The sequence below is a fragment of the Anarrhichthys ocellatus genome, unplaced genomic scaffold (genome assembly GCF_004355925.1).
Source record: "Anarrhichthys ocellatus isolate YVR2014 unplaced genomic scaffold, GSC_Weel_1.0 scaffold56, whole genome shotgun sequence".
Lineage (NCBI taxonomy): Eukaryota > Metazoa > Chordata > Actinopteri > Perciformes > Anarhichadidae > Anarrhichthys > Anarrhichthys ocellatus.
In genome coordinates, this window is record NW_022280086.1 from 720,852 (window position 1) to 736,021 (window position 15,170).

The 15,170-nt window shown below is 42.1% G+C and overlaps 1 protein-coding gene across 1 annotated transcript in view; it reads right to left on the reverse strand.

Annotated features, from left to right (window-relative positions):
* abcc1 (ATP binding cassette subfamily C member 1 (ABCC1 blood group)) overlaps positions 1-10,005 on the reverse strand; it is a 30,937-nt gene extending 20,932 nt beyond the window's left edge. Inside the window, exons 1-9 of the mRNA XM_031871072.1 lie at positions 9,835-10,005; positions 7,078-7,254; positions 6,154-6,282; positions 4,925-5,062; positions 4,586-4,711; positions 4,134-4,195; positions 3,123-3,254; positions 2,503-2,727; positions 106-283 (exon numbers count right to left, since the gene is read on the reverse strand). Of these exons, the coding sequence (XP_031726932.1) occupies positions 106-283; positions 2,503-2,727; positions 3,123-3,254; positions 4,134-4,195; positions 4,586-4,711; positions 4,925-5,062; positions 6,154-6,282; positions 7,078-7,254; positions 9,835-9,882 (1,215 nt within the window). The 5' untranslated portion in view covers positions 9,883-10,005. The remainder of the gene's footprint in view (positions 1-105; positions 284-2,502; positions 2,728-3,122; positions 3,255-4,133; positions 4,196-4,585; positions 4,712-4,924; positions 5,063-6,153; positions 6,283-7,077; positions 7,255-9,834) is intronic.
* Between the last annotated feature and the right edge of the window lie 5,165 nt (positions 10,006-15,170).

The window sequence follows — 15,170 nt, forward strand, 5'->3', positions numbered from 1 at the left end:
CTTGTTATGTAGTCTGTGCTTTCATATTGTTTCCGTTAGTCTTTATTGTATTTCTATGGTCTCTACCAAAGACATTTAAAAAATGACAGTTATTCTTTCCTGTACCTTCCTGTAGACAGCTCCTATGATGGCAGTACGCAGACGCATGCCTGACACAAAGCAGACATGAAAGTACTTCTGGAGGATGAGCGACTGCACACAGGTACATATGAAGAGGAGAGCTGTGTAGAAGTAACCATGCCAGTAGGGGGCACTGGAGTTGTTGACGAAGCGTATCAGCAGCCTGGACATATCGAGTGAAGAAAATGAGCACATTAACACTTAGTCATAATGAAATCACCAACAAAATGTTGTCCATTTGATCTTCACAACCCTTTCAGAGATTAGTGAGCTTTGTCTCAGGTAAAGGAAACCATTGCTGCTGATTATGGGACTGTCCATTCTGGGCTAAAATGTCGGTGTATTTAGAAACTACAATAGCTGAATTAAAAAAAAAAAAAGGTCTTTGCCTCTTTCACAGACCCCGATGTGTCCTAGGAGGTCTAGGTCTGTGTCTCCGCAGCCGATCAGGCAGTCTACAGAGGAGTCACCCTGTGTCTAGCCTCACAAAGACTAAACCTAAGGGGGTGTTCAGGCAGGCCTCAACCGTCTTCGTCTTTCTTATCTCTAGGAAATGTCCCATGGATGGGAGACAGAGCACCAGTGGAACAATTCATGTTATAAAGAATGAGTATGAAAAGTAAAATTTTACTCCAGGACAACGGACAAAAAAGTGCCTCGACAAAGAGTCTTCTCAGTCGAAAACAGATTAATGCCTTGACTAACATCACATTACTTACATCATATTAGGGTTGTCAAGGAATATTCGAAATTTGAATATGTATCTGAATAGTAAAATAAACAAACACATAATCGATATGGAAATTAATATTAAATTGTGAAAAAAACCTGCCTCGCACGCCCTGAATGTGCTGCATGACGGGAGTCAAATGTCACTTTCATTATTGAAAATTAAATGTAATGTTTTACTGGGAATCTTCACTGGAAGTGAGACGTGAGCGGAGTAAGCGTTCTGTCATCCAATCCACTGACTTCTTCGGTGAACGTCTCCACCTGTTAAATAATTTTATTTGCCCGGCCACCGTAGCGAATGAGGGGAGTGCCAGTATTGAGACAGACGGGCTCATAGACAGACTGTGCGCCTAAAGCAATCAATATAGATATTAGGGGTGGGAATCACCAGAGGTCCCGCGATACGATATTATCACGATACTGCGATATTATCACGATACTGCGATATTCTGAGTATTGCGATTACTTTTTTCAATTTCAAATTATGTTCCCAAAGGAAAACTGTGTCAACATGTTTTATCTAATAAGATAAAGTTTTCAGTCTGTTCATGTCACTTCAATCATTTTTATTGCAGCAAAATAGGATTGTCAAGCAGACAGACTGACCAACAATGTCATAAATGTTGCATGAACCTGACAAACTGAACTGTTTGTATTACTACATAGTCCAACTTAACTGAATGCAAACGTGTAGACTCAGTATATGAACTATAACTTATATAAGTAAGATATAAGAGTTATATAACTCAGTATAACTTGCGATGCGTGGACGTCGAGGGCAGAGAGACAGTTATGCGCTGCACTCTCCACATGAGCCTGGCTACTGTTGGCAGATTTAACCCCGTTGTGAGGCCAGATGTCTCCATCTTTGTTTTGACCAACTTCCTACCAATCACACTGACCCGGGACCTTTGCTGACCTCACCAGAAAATAACTCGGCACCATCTAGTGGACTGAAAAAGCAATTGATTTGATTTTTCTAGTCCATTTTTTAAATTTTTTTGTAGTTTATATAATAAAAGATCGATACTTGGCGTCCGTGTATCGATACAATATCGCCACGCAAAATATCGCAATACTATGCTGTATTGATTTTTCCCCCACCCCTAATAGATATGGTTATTAAGTACAAAACACAAATACAGCTACACGATATTTGTATGATCTAAACAGCTGTCTATGCACATTATGCTTCACTAAAAGTGTAATAAATGGGTTCATCGTCACACGCACACACACAGTGTGGATTTACCCATTTAATATAAAGGAAGCACATCTGCTCTGTGCTGTCCTGAAAGAATATAGAGCACCAGTCTGCATTAAGCTTGGGACATCTCCAGGACATGAGTGTGTGGGTGGAAGGTTCCTTTTAGTACCGGTTACAGGTAAAGTCCAGGTCAGTGGAGCCGTGAGGCGGTTTTCTTGGTCCAGAATTATATAGTCTCCATGGCCCTGACTTGGGGCCCAGCCTTTGCCTGTCCCAAACTTTTCTATTTGACCCATATAATGTAAGTTCTTGTGTATGAAAGGTGCATGTATGAACCCCAGATGCATCAATGATTAATTTTCATTTCATATGAAACAGATAATGCTACAAGGCAATGTCATTCCTTTTGAAAGTGTCTGTATGTTTGAGAAAAACGTTCTCACCGGAGGATCTCAGGCCCAACGAACATGAGGACGTCCTGGATGATCTTATAGAGGCAGGAGATGAGGAAGTATGGCCCGAAGGTTAGGCACAGGGCCCAGAACAGGGAGGGCTCCTTTGTTTTCTGGGCTTTTACAATCAAGATTTCAGACTCCTCCACAGCTCGGCCCTCTTTGCCCTCGCTGTTCGTGGCTTTCTTGGGGGAGTACAACGTTTTCTGCTCCGTCCTGAAAGGAGACAATTGAAGGCATGGCAGACTGCTTTAATACTATATTCTAAATAAAATAGTTTTTCGATAGGAGAGTCATCTATGATTTGTGTGTTCTTTTTCTCCATTCAGTGGACCTGTAGTCCAAGATGAGATCGCCACACAAGATTGTGTTATTGTGAAAATAAATGAAACGTGAAAGTGAGGAATTTTAGGTTGAGTAAGTTGAGACTTCAGACCGAAGCTGCTTGTCAAAACATCTTATCAACACCTTTGTGTACCAAAGGAAAGCAAAATATTCCTCTTCCTATGTACATCAAATCTAGCAGGTGTAGTTTTACCAGGGTAACAATGTTGAACACTTTCGGTAGATTTCTTTGAAGTGGTCGTGCTCTGCTGTACTGAGCTCCTGACCTTTTGACCTTTTGGCACTCTGTGTTCCAGCGGCCCACCAGCTGTGGGACCACTCTATGGGAGCGGTCCTCAGAGTTCAAAGACCACAGGTCCTTTTCCTCCAGTGGGCGCTTGTAGCCCGTCACCATCATCCTGGTGGAGATGAGAGGGGCAAGAGGAGGAGCAGAGAACCATTTAAATCAAGTGACTCAGATTAACACCGTGTATATCATGTTCCATATGTCTTGCAGGTGAAAGCATGACACAGTTCTGCCAGGCTGGATTGGTCAACTGACCTTTACTGTTTTTGTTTTGATTTTTCCCACTGAAGAATAAGACACAGCTTGATTTTCACTTTAAACAGTTTGTGAAGATACAATAAAGCCAAAATTTGCTAAATATAGACCAATCCAGGGAGTTAGCAGTAAATAGTAACAGTACCTGTGCAACAATGTTCCAGTTTATGTAAAAGCTTTCCAAGGTATTTTGTACCACTTTCAACAAAGAAAGAAATATACAGACTGTTGACATCTGTTTCAATAGCAGACACAACATTATACCGTGGGGAAGAAAAATGATTTACAACCCAGAAGCCTCAGCTCCTCCATGAGAAATGCTTATGACTGAGACCACATTTTATTCAATTGTACTGTTCAACCATTAACAATGAAAGAAACCATGACCTGCAACTTGTTCTTGAATGATAATCAAATGCTAGAGAATATCATTTTCCCACCATTACTACCATGATCAGATTTTTGACCAATCTTTTAAGACTTTGGCCAGAAATCTGACGGAGGATGGGTTCACAACTGATCAAGTCTGTCTTTAAACAATACTTGCATGCCCATGTGAACATTGAAACATGTTTTGATGTCGTAATCATTCCTCATGTTCCTGTTCTAATCTTCCCAATAATCTCATCTAATAAGAGAAAGACAGCTGGAGAATGGACACAGCAGGTCATTAGACTGCACTGTCTGTAAATACACACAACAATCCACTCCACTGGGATATTAACTGTCTGCTTACCTGGTGATCCACCAGAAGGATATTCTGGAGAGAAAATTAGCTCCAGGTTCAGGGCAGGGATTCTGTAGACACAAATATTACCAAAACATTTTTTCAAAAGCCGATTTATTGATCACAGAATGAGGTTTTTATTAACATCTAAATCCCGCTCACCAATATGGACCCAGATTGTAAATAACACTTTTTCTCAGAGTCATCAAATCTTATAACTCAGACACAAAACACATATTTTTAGATTCAGTTTGACTTACATTTACCGAGAATATCATTAACTCCGAACAAAAGTCCATCAATCTGCTTAGAGATCATAGAAAAAAAAAAGGTTTAGGAGGACTTTTGATTTTGTCTGAGGGGGGCCAATTGTGTCGGACTTCGGAAGCCTCTACTCTTCGATATATATGAGCGATAGAGTGACAGACAGGAGACAGATTTACAGCTTGATGTAGTCTCACCGAGTCTTTGATGGCTTCGGAGAAGAGAGGCAGCTGGTCCGTCAGGCAGGACAGGAACAGAGAAACCAGCAGCAGAGCATAGTAGATATAGAAGGTGGTGAACCTCCACACACACACCGTCGACGGCTAAAATAAAAAACAAAAACGTGTTTAACCCGTGCGTGATATTTTTTGAGGTATGTTTGCTTTAATCAATGTCTCCCCTGAAGGTAACCGTTTTTTACGGTCTTTTACTACTTACTAATTACATGTGCCACACCAAACCAGTTACATATCTATAGGTTTATTATTAACTCTATTAATCCAAATGTAGTTCAGCCCTGCTCGTTCAAGACTGACCTGGTCCAGGGCCTGGAAGATCTTGGACCTGAAGGTGACTGTGGCACACAGCAGTGCCAGCAGCCAGTAGATCAGCATCACTCCAGACGACTGAACCCCTTTCATCCGTTCGTACTGGATTAACAGGGTGGCCAGCAACTGGAGCACAAACGCATTCAAACACCATACAAATCTTACTTGAAACAAACAAAAAATCTTTTACTTTTGCAGCTCTACCACATTCTTCTCAAGCTCAAAATGTGTTTAATGGTTCCCTTTCTTTTTGCTAAAAGGCTGCAACCTTCTCTTACACACACTGGATGGACTACATATCCCATCAGGCCTTGGAACGCTCTGGAATTCCATTGGAGGAAATGGATTACTGAGCTACAAAGGAGTAGAAATTTTCTGATAACATCTTTTCCTTCCCGACACTGAATACTGATTACAATACATGAACTTTGGTATCTGTCGATACAGATTACTGATCCCAAACCAGAGAGTTCAAATCTATAAATATATTATTTTTTTCAAAAAGCTGTACACTATTGACTTAGTAGTACTTGTTTTATGGCCTGCATGCATACAGAGAATGAATGCCATAGAACTTTCTTTTATTATCTGGACAGTCATGACTGGCTAACGTTAGCCTCCCTGCTAACACTGGCATTTCTGATACTGGTATCTGAGCAACTCATAGAAAAGGATGTCTGGATCATTTGATTTGATCTGATCTGCCGCTATAGATCTGGACTGGATAAGTGAACTGTAACCTTTTAAACAGTCCTACTGTCCCACTGCAATCAACAGAATTTCTATGGTTGGTCAAAACTTAGCTTCAAAGCCTTTTGCATTGTTAAGGTGCAGACAAAGAGAACTGTAGCCTATAATTCCCTGTTTGAGTGTATGATGCATTTGTTTTGAGCTACACACCAGAACCATGTACTGCTCTTTAATTTGTGCAAATAAACTATACTTATATAGAAAACATGCAGTTTGAATTTTTCTTTAACACATTTAATCTTCACAACAATACAAAAAAAAATGTAAACTAAAACAAAATAACATCTGAACTGAAATATTCCAGAATATATAACCACGTAAAAAAAGATTTACTTAAAAAACAAAAACTACACTAAAAACATCTAAGATCCAAAACATCAATATTGTGATAAATCCAAACAAATATTTGCTCTACTTCAAATATCGGGTGAACCCTTTCTATATAAATGACAAAGAAAAACTCTCACCATGGTAAAGCCCAGTAAGGTAGGACTGACTAGGTGGACGGGTGCAGGGACAGTGCTGCCATAACTTCTTTCCCAGAAAGAAAAGAAAACATCTGACCAGCAGATGATCCACAGTAGAAGGCCAACAGCCTGTGGAAAGAAGAACAACTTACAGCTTTCTGTTTGATGGAAAACCTGTGGCTTTTACTAACATTATACTAATGATGTATTATTGTTAGAGTGAGTGCTCTTTTCCCACTTAGCAAGGTTAGACACTAAGAAAAAGTCATGTTTGCATTATGTTAGTGATTATAGTATGCGATTATGTGATAAATTATGTAATTATTCGGAGTATACTGGAGCCCTTATTCAGCAATGTTTCTATACACAGACATGAGACAGAACTAGAGCTGTCTCATGAGAGAGAGTGACCACAACCTGGCAATCGAAATAGGAAGATGCAAAAAAAAAATCATGACACCCAAAATCAAACTGAATGTGTGGTCACCGTTCAAATGGCAAAGCTAGGACAGAAATGCACTTCCTCCTACAATGCAAAATATTAAATGCAATAAGGAACATTTACTTTGACAAGTTCAACTCTATGATTTCAGACTTCAAAAAGCTTTTTGTTTTGTGCGTCCTCAATCATGCATTTGTCACACTTTTCACTCTTCCAGTGTGGCCGTTCAGTACAACTACAAACACTTTCCATTGCCGACATGGTCAGACAACACCAGACAAACCACTTTTCTATTATAAGCTGAGCTTTATACACACACATCTCATGTATGACATATTTATTAGTGCTTGAGCTTTTGCTCTGCTCCAATTACAAATAAGATAACACAGAGAGGGCAGATTGGCATGGAGAGCAGGAATAATAAAACAAATGACATTCTCACAATTGGAAAAAATACCTCCCAAAATAATCACATCACTCACAGTTTTAGCTTTGTTAATGTGACTCATACATATGTAGCCATGATCGTGGCTACGGAGGTAGATGAGGTAGATGGGGGCACATATCCAGAGGTAAAGGCATGGCAGCCACACTAGGACAGTGTTCTGGAAGCACTGGGTGAAGTCTGGGTTGGCAGTGTACCAGGTACGGTTCCAATCCTGGTAGAGGAAAGAAGAAAGAAAATGTCTTACTTAAACTGCCTGATTAACTGAACACCAGCTGGAAAATGTCCTCATTGCTCGCTGACATTAATTTCACATGTAGTTTCAGGTACAAAAAAAAAAAAAAAAAAAAAAAAAAAAAAAGTCTACCGATTACTACACATGAACTTTTCATCCAGAATAGGATACAGAAACAAGGCTTTTCTGTTTGATCTGAAGTTCCCTTTCAGAACTGCAATGTTCTATTTTGGCCACTAGGAGCAGAGTAACAGCCAAACACCGACAGATACACAACATCATTTTACCCGCTTATAAAAACTGGTGACACAGGAAGTGTAGGGCCATGCTGTTGTAAAACCAAAACAAAGAGCTTTGAAAATGTTCAAAGACGAGAGCCAAGAGGGTTGCATTTCAGTTTAGTTTAGTAATGGATCCGCAATAGCTGTGCTCTAAAGCACAGTTAGTCTTCCTGGGGTCCACAGACCATGGATGTATGAAGAGAACTGGATACAGCGGTGGAGTTCGGGGCCCCGTTCATTCATATAAATGTTGCTTAGTGGCACATGAAGCAAGACAAGTTTGACTTCAAAGTATAAAATTAAATTCCGGCAATCTTTCGCATCACTGGGCCCATAGAGCTTGTGTGCTAGAGTTCAAATGGCATTCAAACGATTGACAGTAGGCTGTTAGCTGATCTGTTTCCATAAAGTTAGGCTGAAAAACTGTTTCATTCCTTCACGACTGCCAGTGGCAGTCAAAGTGATCAAGGTCACGATCTTATGCAAACAAAGTCCCGTGCATGACGTGTAGGCTACCTGCCTGTTCCAGTTATAACCACCAGGCGGTAGCCTACACCGGCCTCTTTGATCTTCTTGCCGTTAGTCTGGCGTTTACCGCAGCTTCATCGCTCCATTAGATCTGTGTTTCGGTTCTATATTTTGCAGGTCTAAGGGAGGTAAGCACATTATGTGTTGTTTGGCTTATGATACTATGACTTGTATGGCTCATATTGGAAACACCCTCTCTGTTCTCCTCCTCGCCCAATCAGCAATGGAGTAGCCAAAGCGTGAAGTGGCAGATTGGCTGACACAAACAATGTGGCACTTCATGCCTTCGGGTTGATGACCAGAGAACTATGTCGATTGATGTCCACCCTCGTCGTGACTCGACGTCAGGTGTTGTTTGCATTAGTGACTGTCTGACATTCACAGGCAAACCCTACGAAAGCTCCCTGGTGTGCCGGGCCAGAGGCTGAGAGGGCATTAGAGCGCAGGAAGCTATATAGCCAGGCTTCAGAAGCCTGAGGTCATCGGGGTATAGGCATGGGAGCCCCAGTTCAGCGCTCCAGGAATCGTTGGTGCATGGGAGCACCTCAATCCTGCACCACAGCCCTGGCAACACAGCCAGGTTGCTGCAGGCAGTTGGCTTCAGCCCAGGGATGACCAACCTCCACTATGCCAACCCCAGCGGTGGCAAGGGTGTGACTGGTATCTGAAGGTCCTCAGATCCAGAGCAGTCATTTGTCTGCTACAGTGGGAAAAACAGGGGATGTGCGCTGTCTAAACAGAGGCTCTCCACATGAGTCACCCACTTTGTTTGCTGCCAATTCAGGTCTCTGAATTCCGGAATGACTGCCAGTCATGCTGGTGACTCTGAACCTTTTTTTGGGGGCGAGAGGATTCTGAGAGGCTGGGTGTAGGCTACCACTTGGTATCTATAGCTGGGAGACGCTGGTACCCTGATAGCCCCGGAGTCGCCACGTCACGCACAATACTTTAAAATAACATCTGGACAGCACAGAGACATATCCCATTTGTGTACTGCCTCCAGGAAATCACAGAACCAGTTACATTCGTAACTCACGTTCGTGCCAGAGTGCGCTCCGGTGCCTAGAGTTACTTTTTACGAACGTAATGCGAACAATGGGATATATATATATATATATATATATATATATATATTTCTCTTTTTCGTAAGTGTCTGTTATGTAGTGCTCACTTACAATGATATTCGCCGCAGCACATTTAAGATGCGGCTTGAAAATCGTCGATAATGTTGAATGTGTGACGACAGAAGCACACGACTGCTGCTGTTCGGTGAACACACCGGTACGGCGGACAGCGGGTATAGTTTGAGAAGCTGTCGGGACGTAACAGCGGGTAGTTTGAGAACCTTACCACGCTGGGACTCCTGATGCACACCGGCCTCAAACCCTTTCTGCTTTTCTCCAACAACGACATGATGTGAGCTCCATGACAGAAGACGTAGGCTACAAGTGTCCCGGTGAGGTCGACAGTGCGTTCTGAAACATTTGGATATAGACTTGGAGACAACACGCTGCTGTGCGTGCTCGGTATTAACGTTAAACATGGAGACACCGGCGGCTCGTGCTTAAGCCGGTTATTCAACCAGGTTACCGTTACATAGAATAGCTGCGTTGTAGTGTTATTTGGCATCGGCAGGTGAATAACCAACAGGGTTGAGTGGGGTATATTAGCATGTGCCGGGTAGCTAATAAGAACTGGACAGAGTTGTAATATGAAGGAAAAGAAATACAGGTCGTGAAAATAAACTTACCCAAAATGGATCGGAACTGTCCAGACTGCAGAACTTGTCAGGCCCCATTCGCAGCGACGCAATAGAAGTTTAAGCCGCGGCTGTTCGGAGTGTTTTGGACGCAAAGCTTTCGTTTTGTAACCTGAGGTTAAAGCGGAAGGTTGCTTCCTCGTCTTCTTCTTTGGTAGTTTATAAATCCACGTGAAAGGTATATACTGCCACCTGCTGTGCAGTGTGTATCGCCGCGTGTAACGCCGTGGCTCCCAGTGAGCATTTTTCCATGTTCTTTCACGACAACTTGGAGACGTTGATTGAACGTTCACATTTAGTCTAAATCCCGATGAAATATGGTCTAAATTATATTTCACCAACCATTTTTGCAATGGTTCATTTTCGTGTTAATAGCATATCATTATTTTAGAGGCAATCTAAGAAACCACATCTCTGCTGAGTCAACACACATGTAGGCACCATTTGCTCTTCCTTCCTCTCATGTGTCTTTAACCTCTTTAAATGGGCACGTGGCACTAATTCACCTCGATGCTACATTAATTCAGTTGATAGGATTATTAACATACATTAATAATAAAGGGGTAACCACTCTGGGATCAGGGACCAATAACTAAACTGTTGATTAAGTCTCAAAAGGGGTGTTGAATCAAAATTTTAGTAGTTAAGGAACTATTCCATATATATTGAGTAAACTGAAGGTTTGAATGCGAGCACTGGCTATAACAACCAGCAATGACTACAACACATATGCACAAAATAATCACAGAAAACCGTTTCTTAAAATATAACAGATTTTATTTACATAATACTGATTAAATATCCATAATACAAATCAACAAACAACTATTATAAAATTACAAGCATACTACCTAAAAGCAACAAACAACATGGTGGGAGGAGTGTGTGTGTGTAGGAGGGAGAGGAGAGAGAAAAGAGAGCAAGATGGCGGACGTAGTCACGTAAAGTGGTCTCGTCACGCGAGACTCCACATGACGGCTCCACATGGCGGCGTAGAGGGGGGAATGCAACACACAATGGAGGCCGCGCTAAACACACCGCGTTGGTATGAATGACCGTAATGGCGTATGTGTGATATGCGTGTGTGGGTTAGTTTAGAAAAGAAGAAGAAAGAACTCAAAGCAAGGCAGATCCTCACCGCAGCAGTAAAGAACATAACTTTAACTTTATTGAGCAGAAGCCCAACTGGAGAACTCAGGTTCGGCAGCCACAGCACTGGTCCTTTAACTAATAAAATATAGTTGACCAACTTTACTAGCGGTGGTTGATCTAAACACAGCAACGCTTAGTAGTGGGGAACAGCACTATCACAGCAGCAACAACCACAACAGTTATATTACACAGCACTGAACGGTACTCTGCGGTCCATCAAACACGTAATAACTCGGTAACAGTACAGTTAAACTTAAAGAAAAAACACACTATGGCCTATCTCTGCCCAGACAATAGCCGCTTATTTGAGATTGCTTCGTTTCAATTGGCGTGTGGTTCTTCGGAATTGTTCGGCGGAGTTTCTCCAGCCTATGACCGGGGACCATAAAACCCTCTGTCGGCAGGTTAAGTGGCACGCTGATCCTCCGTATGGCAGCGGGGAAATGGCGAGTGTCGACTTGAGTAGGAACAAAGCGGGGCGTAGAAGTTATCCTTCCATTTCTGTAAAGACTGCGGAAATTCAGTAATCTTCCTTCTGCAGGTTAAAGTGGGAGTACACTGGACAAGTTATCCGTTTCTCCTTCAGGATCCAAGTGTGTTTGTGAACACAAAAACAGTCTGTTGCTCGTTCAGCGAGACTAGGACGGACTTAGATTTTTTTGGGTACTAAAATTGTTTTTATCTCTTTTTGGCAACGTGACGTCAGACACACAGGGACTCCCTGGGGATCCAGTGGGGCTCGTCCAATGAAGCACCAGTGTTGTGGTTTCAACAAATCTCACAATCAGGTGAAATTTTAACGCCTTATGGGCTTGGCGCGGCTTAAACCAGTTTAGGCTTCTACTTTTACATGTAGGCCTCTCTTTGTTCCCCCCCATGTTGAGAAGTTCAAATCAAATAACATTTAATAATTGCATTGTGTCATCAATCCACCTATTTTCTTCCGCTTCTGGGCTGCAGGGGCAGCAGACTTAGGAGGGCATTCCAGACGTCCCACTCCCCAACAAAGCTTTCCAGCTCTTCCTGGGAAACCAAGAGGCGTTCCCAGGAAGAGATATATATAATCTCTCCAGCGTGTTCTGGGTCTACGCTTGGGGCCTCCTACCAGTTGGACATGCCCGGAAAACCTTTAAAGGGAGGTTTCCCGGAGGCATCCTGATCAGATACCCGAACCACCTCCGCAGACCATTTTGACGCTAAGGTGCAGTGCAAAAAGTTGTACCCTTATTTGGCAGCCTTAATGTAATCTGTTTTAATCAACAGGCCATGTACCACAGTCCTTCAAAGTAGCTGAAATTAAACCTCTTCGTAAAAAACCCCCACTCTTGATCCAGTGGTGTTGATGTTGGTTAACTTATAACCTTCCCTTCCGCTCTAAGATCCTTGAGAAAGCAGTCCCAAATCAGTTGTCCGACTTTCTACATAACAATAGTTTATTTGAGGAACGCTAGAGGAGAACCTATTGTGTCAATCCCCGATGCCAATGAGCACTGACCAAGCATCGGTATTTGACAAGTTCGGATTGAGAATGTGTCGGGTCAGAGCTGGCTGAAGCTATGCCACGATTGTCCAGTCTGTGTTTGGGGGCGGGACTTAAGACTAAAGAGTAGAACAATATTCAATATACAGTAAACATACCATACATTAAACAGAACATATTATACACAAAGCGGGCCATGAGCATACTTCTTTTCACTCGTCACCCACAAAAAGGGATATAAGGATGCTACACCCTGCAGAGGATGTTGAAACAAAAGGCTTTAAAAAGATTACCTGACACACTGGACACAGATGTTATGGTCTTAGCCAATGTCCATGTGTCAGAGCTGGACATTGAGGAGCTGTGTGGCATTTGGGACTGACAAGAACTTCAGATACATACCTGCCCATGAGATTGCCAAGTCTCCGGGTCCTGACAAATTCAAAGTGCCATCACTGCCTGTGACACAGTACCTGCATTTGCATCCAGGGGCAAGAAGACAGCTTGGGTTACCTGTATGCCTATGACATGGCAAAAGTGTCAAAGAGTTAGTGAAACTGCTCTAAAAAGCATTCCAAGAGAGTTAATTTCCATTGTGGAGTGCAGCGGTGGACTCTGAGGGATAGGGGGGAACCCTAGGTCGCTTCATCACATTTTACCTATGCAGGTGTTAAAGTGGGCAGAAACAATCCAGAACAGCCTTCCAGCACCTGCAATTAAGTAAATACATCTGAATAGCACTTTCATACACAATAATGTCAAGAGGGTTCAAATTAAATTTGCTGCAGGCTGGTGTTCTTTCCAGCGTTCTGTCAACAATAAATGGTTCAATCCTACTTTCATCATCTCAGAAACATTTCAAGGATTAGACCATTTCTGTCTCCCAAAAATCTGCAAATCATTATCCACTCATTCATAACTAGTCGATTAGACTGCTGTAACTCCTTGCTCTCCAGCTCATCCAAAACTCTGCTGCTAGGATTTTGACTCGAACTAGGAAACCAGACCACATTTCACCGATTCTTTTAGAATTGATCTTAAGATATTATTGTCACGACTTCCCCTTCATATTAGTTTGTTTTCATCCTGTCTGCTTATTTTACTAACTCTCCTGTCATTTCAGATCCTACCATTCACACCCGATCATCTCTCATTCCCCTCACCTGGTCCTCTACACCCATCTCACCTGCAGCCCATCCCCTCATTAGCCCTCACTATTTAGGTCCCCTCTCTTGCACTTGTTCCCTGCCAGATTGTCTTGTGTGTCTCTGCCAAGCTCTCCAGTGTTATATATATCGTACTATTCTGATCTGCCTGTTCCGACCCTGTTTTCTCGACTTTGGATTTTTGCCTGCCCCTTGTTGGATTTGTTTGCCTTTTGGACTGACCTCCCAGTGTTGACCCTGCCTTTACCAAGTAAAGAAATCTATACCTGAATCTTGTCTCCGAGTTGTGCTTTTGGGTTCTAGTATCTGTAATCCTTACAACTATTGATCACAGGCAAAGACCTGACAGGTCTCGCCCCAAGTTATCTATCAGATGTCTTATTGTCTCACAAAGGTGATAGAGCCTTTGCAGTCATGACCTGCCTGAGGAGAAAACGGCTACCAACTCTTTCTGAGAGTGAAATTGTTTTTTTATGACATTTTAGTTCATTTCATTCTCTGTGATGTAAATGTTTCTGTTTTTAATATAACTTTACAGTGTTTTGAGAGGTGCTATCGAAATGTCAGTATCCTGTAGCCGACCATCCTTCTGGCAAAAGACTGAGATGCTGTATCACACCATGACAAATTCCTTGTAGGTGCAAACTTCCTTGGCAATAAACGATTCTGATTCTGATTCTAAGTAGATTAGCATGGACAATTGGACTGTGCCATTCTACTACAGCCAGAGGGGTGTTCTCAGGAACACCTACATCTGCACCACGGAGGAGGAATGTCTTCTCCCCCCTGCAATCAACTATGAACTGGCATGCATTGTATATATCATGCAGTTAGGAGATGGGGAGGCAGTGTCTCTTGTTCAGAAGAGCACTCACTATGTTGTATTAAACTGTACTAAAAGATCTGTTTAGTTAAGTTGTGCTTGGACTTTAGAGTAATTATGTTAAGTTTATATAGTTATTATGATTTGTCACTTTGGCTTGATTTTGTTACCCTTCTAAATTACCACTTTACCTGCTCTCCTACGTTTACCCTGGTCCCTCACAAGTTGAAAGTATGCAAATGTAAAACAATCGCACCAATGCTTTCAAGATCAGACAGGGACCCAATCTGAATACGAGTTTCTTGCCCATGATCTGGGAAGAGCCACTCAGATATGAGCCATTTTGTGCTGTTCATAAATTGTGTGCAAGTGGAATAAAGGAGAGACCAGCCCAGACCCACTGTCAGAAGAAGACTCTGCAGCCTTTTTCTGTTTAAATGAATGCTTCTTGCTGCAACCACTGCTATATGTTGCCATGTAGGCCGAGCTTAAGTCATTTTCTGGTGGAAAAAGAAGAAAATTGACCTTGCATTCATTCAAATAGATGTTGCATTTCACAAAGCATTTTCATGATTTTAAAAATATATGCAAATTAATTTCCTTAAACATTACACCCAGCGTGAAAGAGCCTTAAGATTTGCAACTGACATCGTTGTAACTGATTATGATGATTATGAAGCATAACTGTGTAGCTTGCCTCTGTACA